The 19,163-nt window shown below is 41.7% G+C and overlaps 2 protein-coding genes across 3 annotated transcripts in view; both read left to right on the top strand.

Moving 5' to 3' along the window:
- Positions 1-2,930, top strand: part of LOC306861617 (uncharacterized protein) — a 21,595-nt gene extending 18,665 nt beyond the window's left edge. The window contains exon 2 of the mRNA XM_079403996.1: positions 231-2,930. Within this exon, the coding sequence (XP_079260122.1) occupies positions 231-1,555 (1,325 nt within the window). The 3' untranslated portion in view covers positions 1,556-2,930. The remainder of the gene's footprint in view (positions 1-230) is intronic.
- On the top strand, positions 2,747-18,307 carry LOC306861676 (uncharacterized protein). 2 transcript variants are annotated; one of them, XM_079404082.1, is made up of 6 exons: positions 2,747-3,082; positions 3,655-3,746; positions 10,407-10,448; positions 15,179-16,699; positions 17,147-17,402; positions 17,879-18,307. In XM_079404082.1, the coding sequence occupies exons 4-6, from the start codon at positions 16,635-16,637 to the stop codon at positions 18,092-18,094; spliced, it is 537 nt and encodes a 178-aa protein (XP_079260208.1). In that variant the 5' UTR covers positions 2,747-3,082; positions 3,655-3,746; positions 10,407-10,448; positions 15,179-16,634; the 3' UTR covers positions 18,095-18,307. The 2 variants fall into 2 exon arrangements, with proteins under 2 accessions (XP_079260208.1, XP_079260209.1); XM_079404083.1 differs by lacking the exon at positions 10,407-10,448 and having other exon boundaries at positions 2,761-3,082; positions 16,589-16,699.
- Positions 18,308-19,163: the final 856 nt, after the last annotated feature.

Consider the following 19,163-nt stretch of genomic DNA (forward strand, 5'->3'; position numbering starts at 1 on the left):
TAAAAAGTAGGCTAAGAAATACGATTTTTGTACAACATTTTATTTTCTCTGTGACCCCCCCCCCCCCCCCCCCCCAATAATTTTATTTTCTCTGTGACCCCCCCCCCCCCCCCCCCCCCAATCATTTGAATAATTGTTAGATTAATCAGTGATCAAAATAATAATGTGTTGCCTTAGTAATGTTTTCCTTTTCCCAAATCTACCAATTGGTTCTTCTTTATTCCTTTTAGGCCTGATCAAAGTGAAAGAAGGACAAGATCTGAATGAAGTGGAGGAGGAACATCAGTGTCAGAAAGATCATGATGTCAAGGCAGAAAAATCAGTGAGCTGCAGCATTCAAATAACAGACGCCAAAAGGCCTTTCAGCTGCTCTCAGTGTGGAAAGAGTTTTACAAAGAAAAGCCAACTTAAGGATCATTTGCTAACTCACCCCTCAAAAAAGCCTTTCAGCTGCTCTCAGTGTGGAAACACTTACAGACAGAAAAAAAGCCTTATAAAACACATGAGAAGTCATACTGGGATAAAGCCTTTCAGCTGCTCTCAGTGCGGAAACACTTTCACATGTAACGAAAACCTTAAGAATCACATGTTAGTTCATGCTGGAATAAAGCCTTTTACCTGCTCTCAGTGTGGAAAGAGTTTTACCAAGAAAGGGCACCTTAAGGAACATTTGCATATTCACTCTCCAGAAAACCCTTTCAGCTGCTCTCAGTGTGGAAAGTCTTTCACACGTAAAGCAAGCCTTGAGGATCACATGTTAATTCATGCTGGAATAAAGCCTTTTACCTGCTCTGAGTGTGGAAAGAGTTTTACAAAGAAAAGTCAACTTAAGGATCATTTGCATATTCACTCTCCAGAAAACCCTTTCAGCTGCTCACAGTGTAGAAAGAGCTTCGCATGTAAAGCAGTCCTTGAGAATCACATGTTAATTCATGCTGGAATAAAGCCTTTCAGCTGCTCAGGATGTGAGAAGTCATTCACAAATAAAACAACCCTTGAGAATCACATGTTAATCCATACTGGAATAAAGCCTTTTACCTGCTCTCAGTGTGGAAAGAGTTTTATACAGAAAAGGCAACTTAAGGATCATTTGGTAGCTCACTCTTCAGAAAGGCCTTTCAGCTGCTCTCAGTGTGGAAAGTCTTTCATTCGTAAAGCAGACCTTAAAACTCACATGTTAATTCATGCTGGAATAAAGCCTTTTACCTGCTCTCAGTGTGGAAAGAGTTTTACACAGAAAGGGACACTTAAGGATCATTTGCTTATTCACTCTTCAGAAAACCCTTTCAACTGCTCTCAGTGTGGAAAGTCTTTCACACGTAAAGCAAGCCTTGAGGATCACATGTTAATTCATGCAGGAATAAAGCCTTTTTCCTGCTCTCAGTGTGGAAAGAGTTTTACAAAGAAAAGTCAACTTAAGGAACATTTGCATATTCACTCTCCAGAAAACCCTTTCAACTGCTCTCAGTGTGGAAACACTTTCACTCGTAAAGCAAGCCTTAAGAAGCACATGTCAATTCATGCAGGAATAAAGCCTGTTTCCTGCTCTGAGTGAGGGAAGTTTTACACAGAAAGAACACCTTAATGATCATTTGGTAACTCACTCTTCAGAAAATCTTTCACACTGTAATTGGATTTGGTTATGATAGTATGACTTTTTCTAATCAATCCCCAGCAGCTAATCAAACAAGACGACCAGAAAAATTTATTTTATTTACTGGGATGAGAGCGTTTGGTCTCGTACTGTATCGTGTATCTTGTCAGTGTGTGCACTTGCTTGGCCATTTGTAGTTGATAAACAGGAAAGTGGGTCCAGCTGAATTGAAATGATGATTTGTTGGACTAGTATAAAAAAGGTTACTATACCGCGGTCGCGGCACTCGTCGTGTGAAGCCCTCTTAGTGTGAAGACCAAAAAGTGTAAAGACCATCGACTCTACCGTGCGACTCCACCGGGCAGGGACACCGGCAAGGGATAGTAGTATCGCTTTTTATTGAATTTTTTTTCATTTATATGTTTATTATTGAAATGTTATATGCATGTGTCAATTTTATTTCATTTCTTTATTTTCTTAAATATGTGGGTAGATAGTATTTATAGAGTTGTAACTTTTTAGTTTTAGATACTTTTTCTTATTTGTAAGTCGCTTTGGACAAAAGCGTCTGCTAAATTACAAAAGTAAGTAAGTAAAAAAACAGAAATTGATTTTCACGATCTTTTAGACCAGGGGCTGCGACGTTACCAGAGTAAGGAGGACAAGAAGAGACAGAAAGAGGAACGACGCAAGAGGGCCAAAAACAGAGCTGGAAGATCAAAAGATCTGTGTTAAGTTAAAAGAGATTCTGAAGTTGATGAGAAAACGAGCACGAATATGATATTAATAGTTATTAATAAAGTGTTTATGAAGTTTGTCTTGCAAAGAGATGGTTGTTGTCAAGGAGATGCATTTTGCACTTGTTGGGTTACATTTGCAGAATGGACCTTCTTTTTCAAGATAAAGTCATGAGGTGTTATTCATGTTTGCTATATGTGAAGTGTATGGTTTTGGCACCTACATTCGGAATGTTTATGTGTGAAATGAGGTGTTACATTTTTCCATAGTTTAAAATAATAATAGGTATGTTTTGCTATCTAGAAAAATGGGGAAGTTGTTATTTTGTATTTGAACTGTTAACCCTGCCATGGGTGATATCTGAGTGAAAGGTCACGGTCTCTGCCAGCTTGAGGAACTGAAACCAACCCAGACAGGGGGAGACAGGCGACACATGCAAAAGGAATGCAGGTGTATGGAGGACTATAAAAAGCTGAAGGCAGAGATGGACGAGGCCAGCAAGTTGCGTAGTGAAGGCATCTCATTTGTTATTTTCGTATGATTTACTGTATTTTTTTAATAAAACGAAGCCATTGTACTGGTGATTCGTTAAACTTTTAAATCAGTCTCTGAGCAATTCATTCTTAACTAGTTATCAGAACCTAAATAAATCCTTAACATCGAGTTTCAAGTGGTCAGAACTTGACTGAATTAGCACGGACACCAGGAACAGAGGGGTGAAGCTACATCTAATATCCATTCAACGGAGAGGTTAGTATGGAATGGTCTATTGTGAGCCTATCCTGAGAAGTAGGGATATGATTATAGGGTTTTAATTCCCTGTACCGGTATAAAAATACTACAACACATAAAGGATTCATTGAAACTCGCATGTTTATTCATAGTGAGGTAAAGCTTTTCAGCTGATCTCAGTGTGGATGGAGTTTACATTTACATTTATTAATTTAGTAGAAGCTTTCATCCAGTTCATCTCAAAGAGGCAAACAGACACAGTGCTTGTAATACCAAGTTTCAGGCATTGTTCAAATAAGTATGCGCTAGACAGGGAAAGATTAAAGGAAAGAGAATTTTTTTTTTTTTTTTTAAATAGTGACAAAAAATATGCACACACCACAAGCGACGCAGTGACAAAGCAACACAATTCTATTAATTTCAATGGAGACCCAGCCATTTCTGGTGACACAAGTGGGTAGGTGATAAAACAGTGAGGTTTATTCACAGGAGTCGTTCTAAGTGCCAATGGTGCTGATTATAAGAGGTGAGTGCAGGTCTTGTGAGTTCGCTAGGAACTTGAGGTTGATAGAGGCTTTGTTCGTTCACAGGGAAGGAGAGCTGAGACAGCGGTCTGTAGAGGAAGTATTCGTTGCAGGGCAGGACGATCTGGGACCAGAGGGCAACAAGAGGAGAACAGAAGGTAAGTACTAACAGATATCAAATTTCAGAGGTTATACTCAACAGACTGGATGGTGTTCGAGGAGTCCACGTTGTATTAACGAGATCAGACGGTTGTAGTGACAGAGGTGAGCGTTCTTATGTTTCCTGATGACGGAGGTGACGAGGTGCAGGTGCGGATGATCAGTAGACAGGTGAATCGGATCGTGGTAAATGACTGGGGGGAGAGCCTGGCCGTGCTGTGACATTACCCCCCTCTCCACGGGCCGCTCCTGAGGGCCAACCCCGGCGACGTGGTGGTCTGCCTCGGCCGCACGGAGCAGGACGTTCTGGATGGTTGGCATGGAATTCCACTAGGAGTGTTGAATCTAGAACGTCATCCTTGGAGACCCATGAGCGCTCCTCGGGACCGTATCCCTCCCAGTCGACGAGGTATTCCAGATGACCACCACGACGCCGGGAATTCAAGATCACCCGAACCTTATATATGGCTCCTTGGTCCATAATGAGAAGGAGAGGGGGATCCTCGACCTGGTCAGGCTCTGGGGAAACAGAAGGAGAAAATGGTTTTAGTAGAGAGACATGAAAAGTGGGGTGAATCTTGTATTGAGAGGGCAGTTTGAGTTTAAACGTGACCGGGTTGACTTGTTCCAGTATGGTGAAGGGACCAATGAATCTGGGACTTAACTTCCGGCTAGGCAGGCGCAGTCTGATGTCCCGGGTAGATAACCATACCTTTTGCCCTGGATGGTAAGTGGGAGCGGTAGAGCGCCAAACATCAGCCGTTATCTTCTGTCTGCCCGCTGCAGCTGATGGTGTGCTGCGTCCCAGACTCCCTCGCTCTCTCGGAACCAGTGATCGACTGCGAGGATGTCGGAGGGTTCTCCTGACCATGGGAATAGTGGTGGCTGGAAACCGAGTACGCACTGGAAGGGCGTAAGTCCAGTAGAGCCTTGACGCAAGGAATTTTGTGCGTACTCGGCCCAGCCTAGGAACTGGTTCCAAGAGTTCTGGCGGCCATGGCAGAAGGTTCTCAGGAAGCGCCCTATCTCCTAGATTTTCCGTTCAGTCTGCCAATTGGACTGTGGATGGTAGCCAGAGGATAGCCTTACGGTCACACCTAGGAGTCTAAAGAAGGCCTTCCAGACATGAGAGATGAATTGAGGACCTCTGTCCGATACGATGTCCTCAGGGATGCCGTAATATCGAAAAACATGATTGAAAAGGAGTTCCGCTGTCTGAAGAGCAGTAGGAAGTTTAGTAAGTGGTAGTAGACGACAGAATTTGGAGAAACGATCAACAATTACCAGGATGTTGGTATTTCCATCAGAGGGAGGTAGGTCCGTGACAAAATCCACTCCTAGGTGTGACCAAGGACGGTTAGGTATGGGTAGTGGATAGAGTTTACCAGCGGGAAGATGACGGGAACTTTTGGATATGGCACAGTCCGGGCAGCCTTGAACAAACCTTCTTACATCCCTTGCCATGTTTGGCCACCAGAAGCGGTCTCGTAGCAGCGAGAGAGTAGCATTGGCCCCTGGGTGGCCAGTACCGAGAGATGTATGCGTGGAGTGGATGAGTGGTGTGCGTTGGGCCCGGGTGACATATTGACGATCAGGGGGACAGCCCGGCGGATTAGCTGGAGGATTATCGGAGGCTACTGGTGGAGAGGACCATTGGATGGGACTGATAATCATTTCGGCTGGTAGGATCCCTTCTGGTTCCTCTTGTCTTTTTTCTGAGGCATACAGGCGTGAAAGGGCATCAGCCTTTATATTTCGGGGACCGGGACGATATGAGATTTTAAACTGGAAGCGGGTAAAGAATAAAGCCCATCTGGCCTGCCGGGGATTGAGACGTTTAGCTTCACGCAGGTATTGGAGGATTTTATGGTCCGTAAGTACCAAGAAGGGGTGTTTAGCTCCCTCCAACCAGTGCCTCCATTCTTCTAGGGCGAGCTTGATGGCAAGTAAATCTCTATTCCCTATGTCGTAATTCTTCTCCGCCGGGCTGAGCTTCCTGGAGAAGAAGGCGCATGGATGGAGCTTTGGAGGCGACCCCTGCTGCTGAGACAAAACCGCACCTACTCCTGTGGTTGAGGCATCCACCTCGACAACGAAGGGCAATTCTGGGTTGGGTTGAACAAGAAGAGGTGCGGAGGTGAAGGCTTCCTTAAGCTTCTTAAATGCGTTCAGGGCGCTGGGGTTCCAAACCAGAGAAAATCGTCGCCATGCCAACGCCACCCACTTCCAGGTCGTAACGACACAACTTTCAGTACGGAAACAAAAACCGTCCTGGTTGTCCAAAGCGTGTCCCGTGCCGTACCGTGCTGTACCGTGTTGCAGTGGAAAAGCGGCATTAGAGGAATACTGATCTAGTTTTGGACTCTAAAATATTGGCATCAATATTGCTTTTTATTATTTATTCCCACCGAAAGGAGTTTTTATACTGTATGTGGCTCAAGGCATTTTTCTAACAACTGCCATATTTGATGGAAATTAAAGGGAAAGGAAAAGTTTTTTTGAACCTGGACCTTATTTCTAGCCCGAAATAAGTTCATAAACTCACCCGGAGAAGTTTGGAGTAACCTGATGTTGTACGCGATAAATTTACATCCATCTCAGTGAGTGCTATTCCAGCAAAACGGTAGAGGTCAGGGCCAGTAACATTTCAGCCTAAAAACATTATCAGTAACATGACATTGACGATGACGTCACTTCCAATTGTGCACAATGAAGATGTCCAACATATCCTCAATATCGGATATTCTGCTATATTGTACTAGCAGTAGCAAGTTAGCAGGACATTGGATGTAGTGTACAAGGCTGAAATAAAATAATCATGTGGTGGCAAACGGCAATGACGTCATCAGCTCGTATTGACAAATCTTTTTTTAAATGCCTGGATGACAAACAATCTGTTCCGAAGTCATCGAGGGATAGCACTAACAATGCATAACTACATACTGGTGAAAAGATGATGTTTTGTCACTGATAATGTTTTATTTAGGCTGAAATGTTACTGGCCCCAACCTCTACCGTTTTGCTGGAATGACATGGATCTAAATATCTCCAGAAGGACAAAAAGTCACTCCAAACTTCCCCGGGTAAGTTTATGAAAGCATCACATGCTAGAAACAAGGTTTAAAAAAAACAGTACAGGTTAAAAAAAACAGTACTTTTCCTTTAATGCCAGAAATTCTGCAACGCCACAAACATTATATATTCTGTATATTACATTACCTCCTTTTTTCGCCTTGCAGGCATATCATCACCATCTGTCTGTAAGTCAGACGTTGCCTCCGCTTTTTTGCATTTTTTGCGAGCAGCCTCGAAAGTATCTTAATAACAAAAGGAAAAAGGGTATTAGTATGCAATCTATGCTGACCGTGATAAAAGAAATCATTTTGGTATTTGCACCTATAAATAATCTCAAATACCTGGAGTTGAGTAAACATGAAAAAATATTGTTTACCATTTATGATGACTGATGTTGGTTCAGAAAAAGACAATTGAATATAGAAATCACAATTTTACAGCCTAAATTTGAAAAGTACATTATTGGCACTTATAGAAATTGATGCCTTATTGACATTGAGCTAGATAGATGACAGACAGAGTATTTGTCAAATTCAGAAAAGAACCTCTTACCTGCCCATCCAAGTACTCTGATGGAGTATTTCGGCCACGATTCCTCTGGCTTTTGTCGGTCCTTGACAGCCTTGGTTACATTACGGCCTGATGGCCAGAAACACTCATTTTGTTCTTCGGTCATCCAACATGTTGGAATTATATCCACCACAGATTGGCCATCGTAGGTCTCGTCAATAAACTCGACAACACAGTACAGGGGCATGCTGCAAAGTTCATAATGGTTACTGATTGTGTAATTGGACAAATGCAACAGCTCCATCCTGCAATGGTAGAAGTATTAGTCTCTCAGTTAAATCTGTGACTGACACACCATGCAGCTGGTGAGACAGTCGTGTCACTGTTCTAATCCCCACACACGTTGACTCAATAGGGTAGTTGTAAAAGCTGCCTTCTTTTTCATAAAACTGACAGACTGCGTACACACCCCCTGAGACCAACTGAACAATGTTCCGCACCACGGCAACTTTGCCCTTAACATTAAAACAATTGCTGCCTTCACGACGCGAAATGATATTGCCCTCATGTCTGTACTTCATGTACTGCATGCGGACAGGAACATCAGGGAGAGTCGGACCTGAGAAATGTGGTTGTAGAGGCTTATTTGCCCTCTCTTTTCCACTTTTAAGGGATAGTGAACGCTGCTTTTCACTGAGACGTCTTACGAGTTGTTGAACTGCGCCTTGGGGCCGTCTCACTAGCCGCTTCATAGTCCCCAGATGGTTTTCGAAAGGGAAACATGACACGTTGTCTAGGGCACCAAAGTTTCTGGCATCATCAGCAAGATGGATGAGTGAGTGAGTGTTATAGACTAGCTGCTCTGATCCATATATCTGTCCAAAATGAGTCACATAACATTTCAGTAGCTTGTCTACATATTCACAGTGCTCAGAGCACAAGGCTGGACTGAGAAGTATCCTCATTGCAACTGAGTAGCATAAAGGTTTTGTACAGCCTTGTTGGTAGGCGTCCTTTCAGTACCACAGGACCTGTGTACAACAGAAACTGCCGATATTCAGTGGCCTTCCAATTTCTGTATTCTCGAAGTGACCTTGGCTTACGTGAAAAATTCTGTGGGAGATTTGCCCTGATTGATTCTAAGTGATCAGAAATCATGTTGATTGTGGAAACAGAAAGACGACTACTTAAAGGTCCCTTGGTCCAAAGATGTACAATTCTTCTAACATGCCCTAAGCATACCAAATGCATATACGTATATCATTATGGTGATGTTCACTATCAAGCTGCTGCTCAAAGGTCAAGTCTGTCCGAAGCGGTGCAGTCAATTCTGGAAACACAACTGTACCTAAATGAACCCCATACTCAGTACATCGCTCGCAGCCGCTGTAGCCAGTGTGACCTTTGATGAATTTCAAGTAGGCACGAGCAGGTGCATCACAGATAAATGCATCTGGAAGAGCAACATTGTAATGTCTTTCATTGTATTCTAGACCATCACGCATTAATAGCTTCAACTCCTCAATGAAATCCTTCAGGTATTCATGAACCGATTGAGGCTTTGTTGGGCCTGCAAACAGACCAATGACACCAACATTAGCTCTGGGAAGTTCCTTGATCTTAGCCAGAATAGGCCATAACTCCTGTTTAGAGCTGCCTGAGAGGGGTATACCATCAATGTTAATGCGCAGTGTTATAGTGTCTACTGAGGAATGTGTTTCCTGTGACAGCGCTGAAATGATTAAGTTAGACACTCCAATATGGCAGTAGCATCCATTTCCGATATCTTTGATTTCGTAGGTTGTTGAGGTTGACAAAAGAGTTCTTGGATCTTTTGGGAACTCTAAGCCACACTGCACTAATAAGTGTAACAACTCTGACAGGGCACTATGTGAAATATTGTGATTTACTGCCAGTCGCCCAATTTCCTTGTAATGTCACTAAAGCTACAAGGGTCGGATTTGTCAACTGTGCTTTCCGAATCAGTCTGATCATTTGTGGCTTCAAAACTGTGTTTGGAAACAACTTCAGAATGTGATTCTTCATCACTTTGAGACCCCAACTCTTCACTATGATGTCCACAGATCTGTCTGTCATTTGAATTGTTATTTCCATGAGACGCCAACTCTTCCTCTGATGCAATGAAATCCATATTTGTTGGCACAATGTCCTCGTCATTATGGCAGTCTTCCAAAAACTTCAAGTGCTCCTGTACTTTCATTTTAACACGTCTTCGTTTAGTCCAACGACTGTCATCATAATCCATTTTTCTTTTTGATCTGTAACAGACAAAGCTTTTGTACTCAAACCGACAGACATATTGAGGTGTTTAAGTTAAAGACCTGCTGACTGTCACACACGTGTGTGTGAAATTAATTCTGGCTCAGAGATAATATATTCCAATATCCAAAGATCGTGACACATCCTTAATCTGCGACGGTCTGTTTAAAGGAGTCATAAGATTGTGGCCAAAACTGATACTACAATCATGTTTAATCAGGGTTTTTCCTTGGCCAAAAAAGGAGAGTGGCGGTAACCCCTAGCGGAGCACGCAGCGTGGTGCGATCATAGCTACGACGAGGGTGGCGGGGGGGGGGGGGGGGGGGGGGGGTGCTAGCGTAACTGTAAGATCCAGAAATAGCATGGGTCACGCAGAATAATAAAAACCATTGCACCCGACAGACAGCGCTTGAAGTATTTATTTTTGGATTTCCTCATCGTGAGGCAGTGGCGGCAAGAAATAATGTGAAATCTCTATGGAGGAAAAACCCTGCAATTGATAAAAATGGCCAAAATGGGTTAAATAAAATATCCACCCAAATTCTGAATACTTTAGAGCCCTCCTCTCCCTGATTGGGAACTTTCATCAAATATCAAATGTACACAATATCAGTTGTGGGCTGCACCTCTGCTTTTGAAATGAGAATATCCTGGTTAAATTACTGTGATATAAGTCAGTGATATAAGCATTTGAAATTAACATAATTTGTCAATGTCTTGTAACATATCAGGAGCATTTAAAGGAAACTTTAAGGTTGATGTATGGAAACTTACGCCATATTTATGAACTACAGGGTACACCTCCTCCTGTCTGGTTGGCTCCTGTCTCCTGGCTGGTAAGACCTTAATGAAATTAGACAAAAATTGAGCAAATCAGTGTTCAACAGGAGTTTTCAATCAATAAAAAGATAAGTAACAAATTAACATAAAATAACCAGCTTACATGACACTAATAAGTGTGTGTGTGTGTGTGTGTGTGTGTGTGTGCGTGTGTCTGTGTGCATGTGCATGCGTGCAGAGCACACAGGGACATTAGTGTGTGTAAGCGTCCACGATAAGCAAGGCTCACGTGTCACTCAGCAATATGCATAGTTTAGGGCTGCAACGAGCCGTCGACGTTGTCGACAAAAATCGATAATAGAAGTAGTCGACAATGAATTCCATTGTCGACAATTGTTGCCAGACGTGTTTTTCAAACGGAGTGAGGCATCTCACTTCATTACAATCTCTGCCGAGAGTAGCAAATGCGCAATTAGCATCTTTGCCGAGCGGTAACGTACAGTAATAGCGGTGTCCTACACAGCAGTTTGGGAGCCTTTTAGCCTGGATACAGCGAATAATTTCAGACTGTTGAGAATTGTAAAGTTCTTTTGCAACAGACTGTGCAGTTGTCCACTGAATGTACTTCACAAAATGCGCTTAATATTTGTTGTGTTCACTGTTTAACTGCTGCTAATGTGCCTGCCCTTGGTTTACAGGAAAACATGTTTACTGGATTTTAATTTATTATTTATATTCTATAAAACACATTAGCCTGTCCTTAAAAAATGGATAGAGGTTTATTTGTTTATGGATTTATGTTTATACTGACCGAGCACTGTGCCTAATTGGTTTTAGATTTACATTTTTATTTACTTTTTGTATGAATCGGCCTATCAGCACCAGTTGAATAAAAGATGCATTTTTCATTGAAGTACCCATCTTTCTTGTGTTTATTATCATTTGCCACATAATTAAAGCAACCTCATGCAAAATTTAATAATGATCCGATTAGTCGACTAATCGTTTCAATAGTCGGTGACTAGTCGACTATTAAATAACTATTGTTAGTTGCAGCCCTAATGTTAACATGGAGGTACCTGTGTATCACGGCGACGTCGGTACAGCAGCAGTAAAAGGTAAAAAAGATCTGAAAAATAATGCTGTGTATGCTGTACAGCATTTACACATAAACATCAATAATAATAATAATAACAGCAATAATACGGAAATAAATTAACAAATAATGAATGATAATAATTAAATAAATTGAAATTTTTTCATACTGTACAGTGTACACTATTATATTTTGCCCTGGTGGATACACAGACCTGCTGGTGCACACAGGCTAAATAAAAACAGACAGAAAGTGATGGTAAAGCGTGAGCTACTGGGAACAGAGCTGATTGTACAGTCTGACAGCAGCAGGAAGGAACAACCTGTGGTGTCTCTCCTTCAGACACCGTGGATGGAGGAGTCTGCTGCTGAAGGAGCTGTTCAGTGATGTGGAGAGCATTGTCCATCATAGATGATAGCTTGGCCATCATTCTCCTCTCGCTCACCACCTCCACTGCATCTAAAGGAGCCCCCCAGCACAGAGCTGGCCTAATATTGTTTGCTTGCATACATTATTATCATATTCTGACAAAGGAGCTAAATAAATGATAATTGTATAATAATAATAATATAAATAATTACCTACATTCGAAGTATATGAAAGTAAAACAAGCACAGCCAATTTGATGGAGCTGAATTAATATCAGCCTTATGACTCCCAGGAACATCTGAGTGGTTTGGCATCATGAGCATCAACCATGATGTGGGGAAGCAAATATCATGACGACATTACTGATGATTTTGCCTCCAGAAAATGCAGAAAAGGGACACTGTTAATGAGGAGTTATTATAAACATTATGACGTTTACAAGCCCAACATTTGAGACTGTTTGCTTACACATTTCACATTTAGTTTGATTTGATTTGTTCCAATTTATTCTTAGTTAGATCAAAAGGTGGAGACAGTGCAATATGTTGAAGTATGTTTTATGCAAGATGTGCAATATTTTTATGTTTAAAGCATGATTCATGAGGAAGGGCTCGGGAGGGAACCAAACTCTGAATCTGATATTGACTCAGATGAATTTGAAGTGAAATTATGAATATATTTTTTTCAGCGTCTGCTCAGTGTTTTATGTAAAGAATGTTTCAATGTCGCCGTGCTGTTGACAAATAAAGAAAATCAACTTGTGATGCGAAACAATTATTGCTAAATAGTGGCGATGTAAGAACATTGAGTGGCCGGTAGGATTTTGAATGAAAAAGTTAATTTCCTGCCCTGATATGATTGCAGCGTTTTACTGACTGCAGTGTTATTTTTTCTGGCAACATAATATTTCAACTTACCTTAATTTTATGGAAATTCGGCGTTGGTCGGAAGAAAGTGTGATGTGAACTTCTCTCTCACAGCCAGCTTTCTTTCCGAATGGACTGTTAACCCATTGACTTGGTGGTAGACTTGGTGTTACAAGCACTTCCTCTGTCTGACGGCCTCTTCAAGATGAATCGCTTTTTGTATTCCCCAATTGTAAGTCGCTTTGGATAAAAGCGTCTGCCAAATGACTAAATGTAAATGTTAACGTTTTGAGCGCGAAACGGCCTTTGCATACAGGCCTCTTATAGATGTCCTAAGAACTGCCTGACCAAATAACTATTAAATACAGTCAAATTCGTAATTAAAGGATATGTGAGAGAATTAACAAACGAGTTAACTGCTTCGCTGGCTTCATTATGAGCCTAAGGTTTTGTTGTGCATAACAGGCAGTGGTGAAAAGAGTACTGAAATCTGTAGTGCATTGCTAAAATATTACTCAATTACAAGTAAAAGTACTGGTGTTAGAGAAATACTCTGATGTCACTGTCACTTCTCCAGACTAGGGCTGGAAATTGTGTGCTTTCCTTTACCAGAAGTTAAAATGCCAACAATCTATTAATCAATTGATAAGATGCAAAACAATTAAAGTGTTTTCCCCTAATTTTTTCTCATTTAAGTTTTTATTTCCTTATTCAGCAAATGTCTCTGGCAGACAAAAAACTAAATTACATGAGGAGCCACGGCTACTGATTAAATATCCATGAATACATTTTTAACTGGTTAAATTCTTAATTCAAAATCAATTAAAGATCAATCATTAACGTTCTTTTTTTGGTTTGGTTTGTTTTTCGTCCTCAATAATGACCCGGTTTTCATCGGCTTGTTTGCTATCAAATCACCTTACTGGCTACAAAAATGCAGATAAAAGGCTTGGATATGAATTAAAATTGTACTCAGTAATCAACTATGATTTTAAAAGTAATTTAGTAGATTACATGGATTAAAATACTTAATTACAAGTAAGTACAGGCTTGACAATCTACTCATAAAAGTACCTCAAAAAACTACTTAAGTACAGTAATCTGAGTATTTGTAATTAATTACTTCCACCTCTGATACCAGAAACCACTCCCCAAGCGGGTCTTGAATCCGGGTATCCTGGTATCGGTAGATGGATGTGCAAACTGACCAAAAGCCAATCGGGTAGCCAAATAGGTCCTATATGAGGCATCAGAGGGGTTTACCAAACATTCTACAGGTTATAAGCAACTTATGTTAAGTTAATATTCATAAAATATTCATACAATATAAATATCAATATTTAAATGCCAGCAGTAGCAATGCTGTCTCCTTTACACTTATCCCCATAAATCTGTCCCAATCTGGGTCACTGCACCAATGAAAGTGTTTATGTGAATGCTCCATGCACTGTAAGTCGGAAAGCTTTCTGCAGCTTTATTCTTTTACTTAAATTGAGAGGGCCTCTGTCCTTACAGGCCTACTTCTTTAACTACCTCAGCCCCTCACCGTCTTAACCATAAACCATGTATATGTCAATGCATCCTGAAGATCTTCAGATAGCCAAACCAAACAGATCTACTATACCTTTTACAGCCAACACATCAGTCATTGTTGGTGTAGCTACACCTTGATAGAAACACATGCTACTCCTTGGTCCAAGGACATCTAACAACCCAGAAGTGGCAGACAGATTGATGATGAGGCCTCCTGCAAGTCCTTTTTAATTTTATTTTAATTTTTTTCGTTTTTCCTGTTGTCCTGTCCAGCATTGAAGCAGCAGAATGATGATCTGTCTGCTATGTTGTGCCGAGTAGATTATGCTTTGCAAGAGGAGCTTTATGAATGATAAGGCTCCCCTTAATAACCTAAGTTAAGCTTATTTTATTTTATTTTTGATGCTTGTTTGTAGATGAGCTTTACATAATATTGCTGGACCTGACGGAAAGAGAGAGCGAAGAGAAGATCGAGAGTGGACAGGGATTGAAAGAGAAAGAGGGAGTAGAGAGACAAAAGGGAGGGATACACCAAGCAGCCAACTGCTGTTGAGACACACAAAAAAGAACATCACCCGGCCCGGCCGGAAAGCAGGCTAACAATCCTAATAGGCACACAAAAGAGAAAAGTTAGGAGTAAACAACAAACATGGCACAAAAAGTTTGTACACTCATGCATAAGTCCACATATGTATAACACAAAAAAATTAAAATAAAAAAATAATAAAAAGCTAAATAACAGTAGCCATCAATGTACACGGTTTACACTCACAGAAATAATGCTTTTTATTCTTTTACTTTTTAATGCTTTTTCTGCACTTTAATGCTTTTAATGTTTTATGTAAAGCACTTTGAATTGTTTTGTAACATGAATTGTGCTATACAAATAAACTTGCCTTGCCTTGCCTTTACATGTTTACAGGGGATGCAGTGATAGTGTCACCATGCAGAATATGAGGGGTGAAGCGCGTTCAGTTATGTGTGATAGTGCAAGTGTAACCGTATCCCCAAGGAAGGCAGAGGAAGGCCAGGAAACCCAGTACCCCGGCCAGCAGCAGCAACCCCAGGGCACATGTCCCCTACCACCACACCACAGAGATGGACATGCTTCCACCCAGGCGGTGGCAGACAAAGCCCCCCGCCAGAGACCCCCACAGCTGCGGAGGGCAGGCCCCATCGGGCCGAGAATGGCAACCGCCGACCCCGCCACGCAGCCAGCCGCCTGGGACAGGCAGAGCATGGAGCCCAGGGCCTTATGGGCCCAAGAGCAGCCCCCCCCCCCCCCCACCGGACACGAGGACCAACGGCAGGACACGAGGACCAACGCCCGGGAGGACCAGGCCGCTCCAGACGCCTCCCCGGGATGTGCTGGAACCCGCCCCCGCGCCCTAGCCACGCACCCGGAGGCCCCGGCAGCACCCCCCACCAAACCTCCCGGCCACCCCCTCCCCGCCAACCCACCTGGCCACCCCCCACCCTCCTCCACCCTCCCTCCCTCCCTCCACGCAACCCACCCACTCACCTGCTCATCCACTCACCCATATTCATCCAACCCACTTTCTAGACACCTACTCACTCATTCAACTCCATCCGACCCACTCGTCCATTCCCTCAAACAAACTCGCTCTCTTACTCATTCTCCTCAATCTAAACCATTCATCCATCCTCTCACTCATTCACTCACTCACAGACATTCTGTGCACTTGATTCACTCGCTCATTCACGCCCTCCACCAAATTCTCTCACTCATTCCATGAGCTCAGCTCACTTGGTCGAACCAGATACGCACACACACGCACCTTTGGTTGTCAGACCTAAAAACGGTACTTCACATATACATGTAGAGGTACAGACATCACCTAGAAGGTGGAAGGATGTAAGAACTCCATCCAGCCCCCCACCTAATAGGTCTGACTGGTCGTTTGATCAGGAGTTTCCCCCTCTAGTACCAAAACCGGGCATACAGCCAGGTTTTGCAATGCGTTGACATTTCTTGTCAACGCATTGCAGCAGCAAGCAGACCTATCGACAGCCGCCTATCGACGAGCCGCCAGTGACGTCAACGCCAATGAAGAAATAGGCGTGGCTTATGGCTAGAAATACCGGGCTCGGATAAGCTAGCTTCTAGAGAGAACCGAGGTTACGTTAGTAACCGAGACGATTTCAGTTATTTTTGCATGACTATAGATCTGTTTTTGTTAAAGCAAAGTCTATATAGATATAACGGGGTACCCTTTATAACTAAGTTAAAAGCATGCATCATGTTCCATATTAATGTTTTGTTGAGATATATATAAAAAAATAACTCTTATAAATGTTACTCTGTTTTAAGGGTACGGGCTGATCGGGGCGTGGAAAATGTAGACATTGCACGCCTCATGTTTACAGTCCATGGCACTGGAAGGGGCAGCTTCATATCCGGCAAGAGTGTTCACAATCAACGGTCAGTCCAAAACTTCAGATAATGCTAGCTGAAAGATACCACCTCACTGCTGCCATGCAAGAACATTATTATTTGCTACAAATACAGTATATCAGCTTGCAGCAGTACTACTATTTGAGAAATGTGTGAGCTGAAAGTCCTATCTCCAGTGGAAGCTGCTGTCAGTTAAAGGGTACTGAATTGCAACCTCCTTAGCATGCAAATTCAACAGCCTTTTCCTTGCTGCAAAAAAATAAGTTAGTTTTTTTGGTGGGCAATGGGTCTGGAATTACATCTGTATGTCACTTCTGTTTTGATAGTATGCAGTGACATATTCCATTAAACATTGTTTCTTCTTCTAAACAAATAAAGTAGATAAAGAAAAACACAACTATGCATTGAACAATCTGATGAATTTTCCCTGTACATTAAGTTTAAAGGTTCCTATTGAACTTCACTATTTTACAGAATCGAGAGGCTTTGGAGAGACCTGTGGGTAGCTGTCACAAACATCTACTATGATGTTCTCCACTACCTTGAGGAAGAGGGCTTCCTCAACATCGCCAATGCTACACACCTCCTCTGTTGCCATTATGTGTTCCTGCCACGGCTGCAAGATTCCCTGGACAATCATCCAATAAGAACAGAAGGCCATATGACCCCTAATCAGCTGTGGGAGCTGGGCCGAATCCATCACCCAATTCAAGGCCCAGAAAATATGGAGGTATGTACCAAATGTACAACTTGAATGCTTTCAATAGTGTAAATCCCTACATTTGTGCTTGCAAACATTAGTTATGAAGATATTGCACGTATGTCAATACTCCCTTACCAAAGGCTGGCCTTAAAGGAATACTTTACTGATCAGCATTAAGCTTTGTATCCGTAGTATCCCGGTAGTATTTTCGAACAAAAGTGCATCGGTCCCTCATATCCCACTGCTCTGTTTTGTGTGTGGGAAAAATGCCTCCCTCCGATGATGCGAAAAAATTTCTCGTCGCAGAGGGATATGAGGAAACGACGCACGTTCATTTGAAAATATTACAGAGATACTACGGATACAAAGCCTAACGCTAAACGGTGAAGTATTCCTTTAAGTTAATAAATATTTCGAAAAGTGTAGGTTACAGTAAGTGCCATAAAGCCATTAGGATAAATAATACTGCAAACAAGTAAGGTTTTTCTATTTTGCTTTGATAGGGTATGGATATTCCTCACATTGAGTGGGAAAACAGTGGACTTACTGCTGATGGCTACTCCAGTGTCATCGTCCCAGACACAGAAAGCCCACTGACTGATGAACAAATGGCAGCTTTAAGAGAGGTTGTTGACCCACGAGCTGCATCCCAGTCCTTTGGCTGTGATATCAATGTTGCTGATGTTCACTTTTGTGAGCATGTTCTATCTGAAACCTGAAAGACACACACATGCCCCCCTTGTTTCTGTTGTTTGAAACTATTTTTTCCATAGTGTGTCAGATCAGGGCAAGCTAACTACCAACATTTACAAGACATAAATGCATTTTAGGCATTTCTTGTAATTGTTTTGAGTTTTATGAACAGGCCTTTATACTGTACAGATGTGAACAACTTAATTGAACTGACAATAAAAACTTTTTGTAAGACTGGCAGCAGCTGCTAATGTGTCTATTTGAGCAAACGCCCCACAAATTAATCAGTTCATGAGTTGTAGTGACCTACCGTATATGACTCTTATTCAATCGACAAGTCATCACTTTGACAGACATCCATTGCAAAATGTGCTATTACCACTGAAGATCAAACTGACCCTGCATCACAATATACACAGTTTCCTTGAATAAGCGGAGGATTAAACATGCACTATTTTCATATTTAGGATGTTATGAAGTTAATCAGACTGAAAACCGTTGCTAAATTGCAGTCAAATGACCCTAAAAAGCATAGATGGGTGTTAAGATGATCAGTGTCATGTCTTTATAGAAGTTATTTGGTACCAAAGATTGGAAAAGCATGTTTGCAAAAGCAACAAAGGTTACAGTGGATTTGTTCTAGGCATTGAGCATTCACTCTGGAGACAGATGCATTTCTGCATAAGATGTTAAGCACAGTGAAATAAAACCGGCATCATATGAGTTAATCTATGAGTTTCCATCATTCTAATCTGAAACAATAAATGTCAATCACTGATGAATGTTTTTGTAATGAAAACACTGACGGATCTGTCATGAACACAATGATACATTTATTATAAGAACCTCACAGACAAATACTGATGAAGCAATCTGAGAAAAGCAGTGGCAGCAAAATATACTTCATCCAAATATTTCTGTGCTTAACTGCATTTGTACGTAACTAAAATACCACTTAACTTTCCTTAAAACTTTCTTTAAAAGGACATTAACTTTGAAGTTGCTACATTGCATGCCAATAATATAATTGTCCATCAAAACACATAATGAACTTTGTATCCGTAATTTAGCATATTAATATGCAATCATTTAAAA

This window comes from Barbus barbus, assembly GCF_936440315.1.
Source record: "Barbus barbus genome assembly, chromosome: 42".
NCBI lineage: Eukaryota > Metazoa > Chordata > Actinopteri > Cypriniformes > Cyprinidae > Barbus > Barbus barbus.

Coding starts and splice junctions, on each gene's coding strand:
- LOC306861676 (XM_079404082.1), top strand. CDS start 16,635: ATGTTTACAGTCCATGGCACTGGAAGGGGCAGCTTCATATCCGGCAAG. Junction 16,700..17,146: donor AAGAGTGTTCACAATCAACG/GTCAGTCCAAAA, acceptor ACTATTTTACAG/AATCGAGAGGCTTTGGAGAG. Junction 17,403..17,878: donor AAGGCCCAGAAAATATGGAG/GTATGTACCAAA, acceptor TTGCTTTGATAG/GGTATGGATATTCCTCACAT.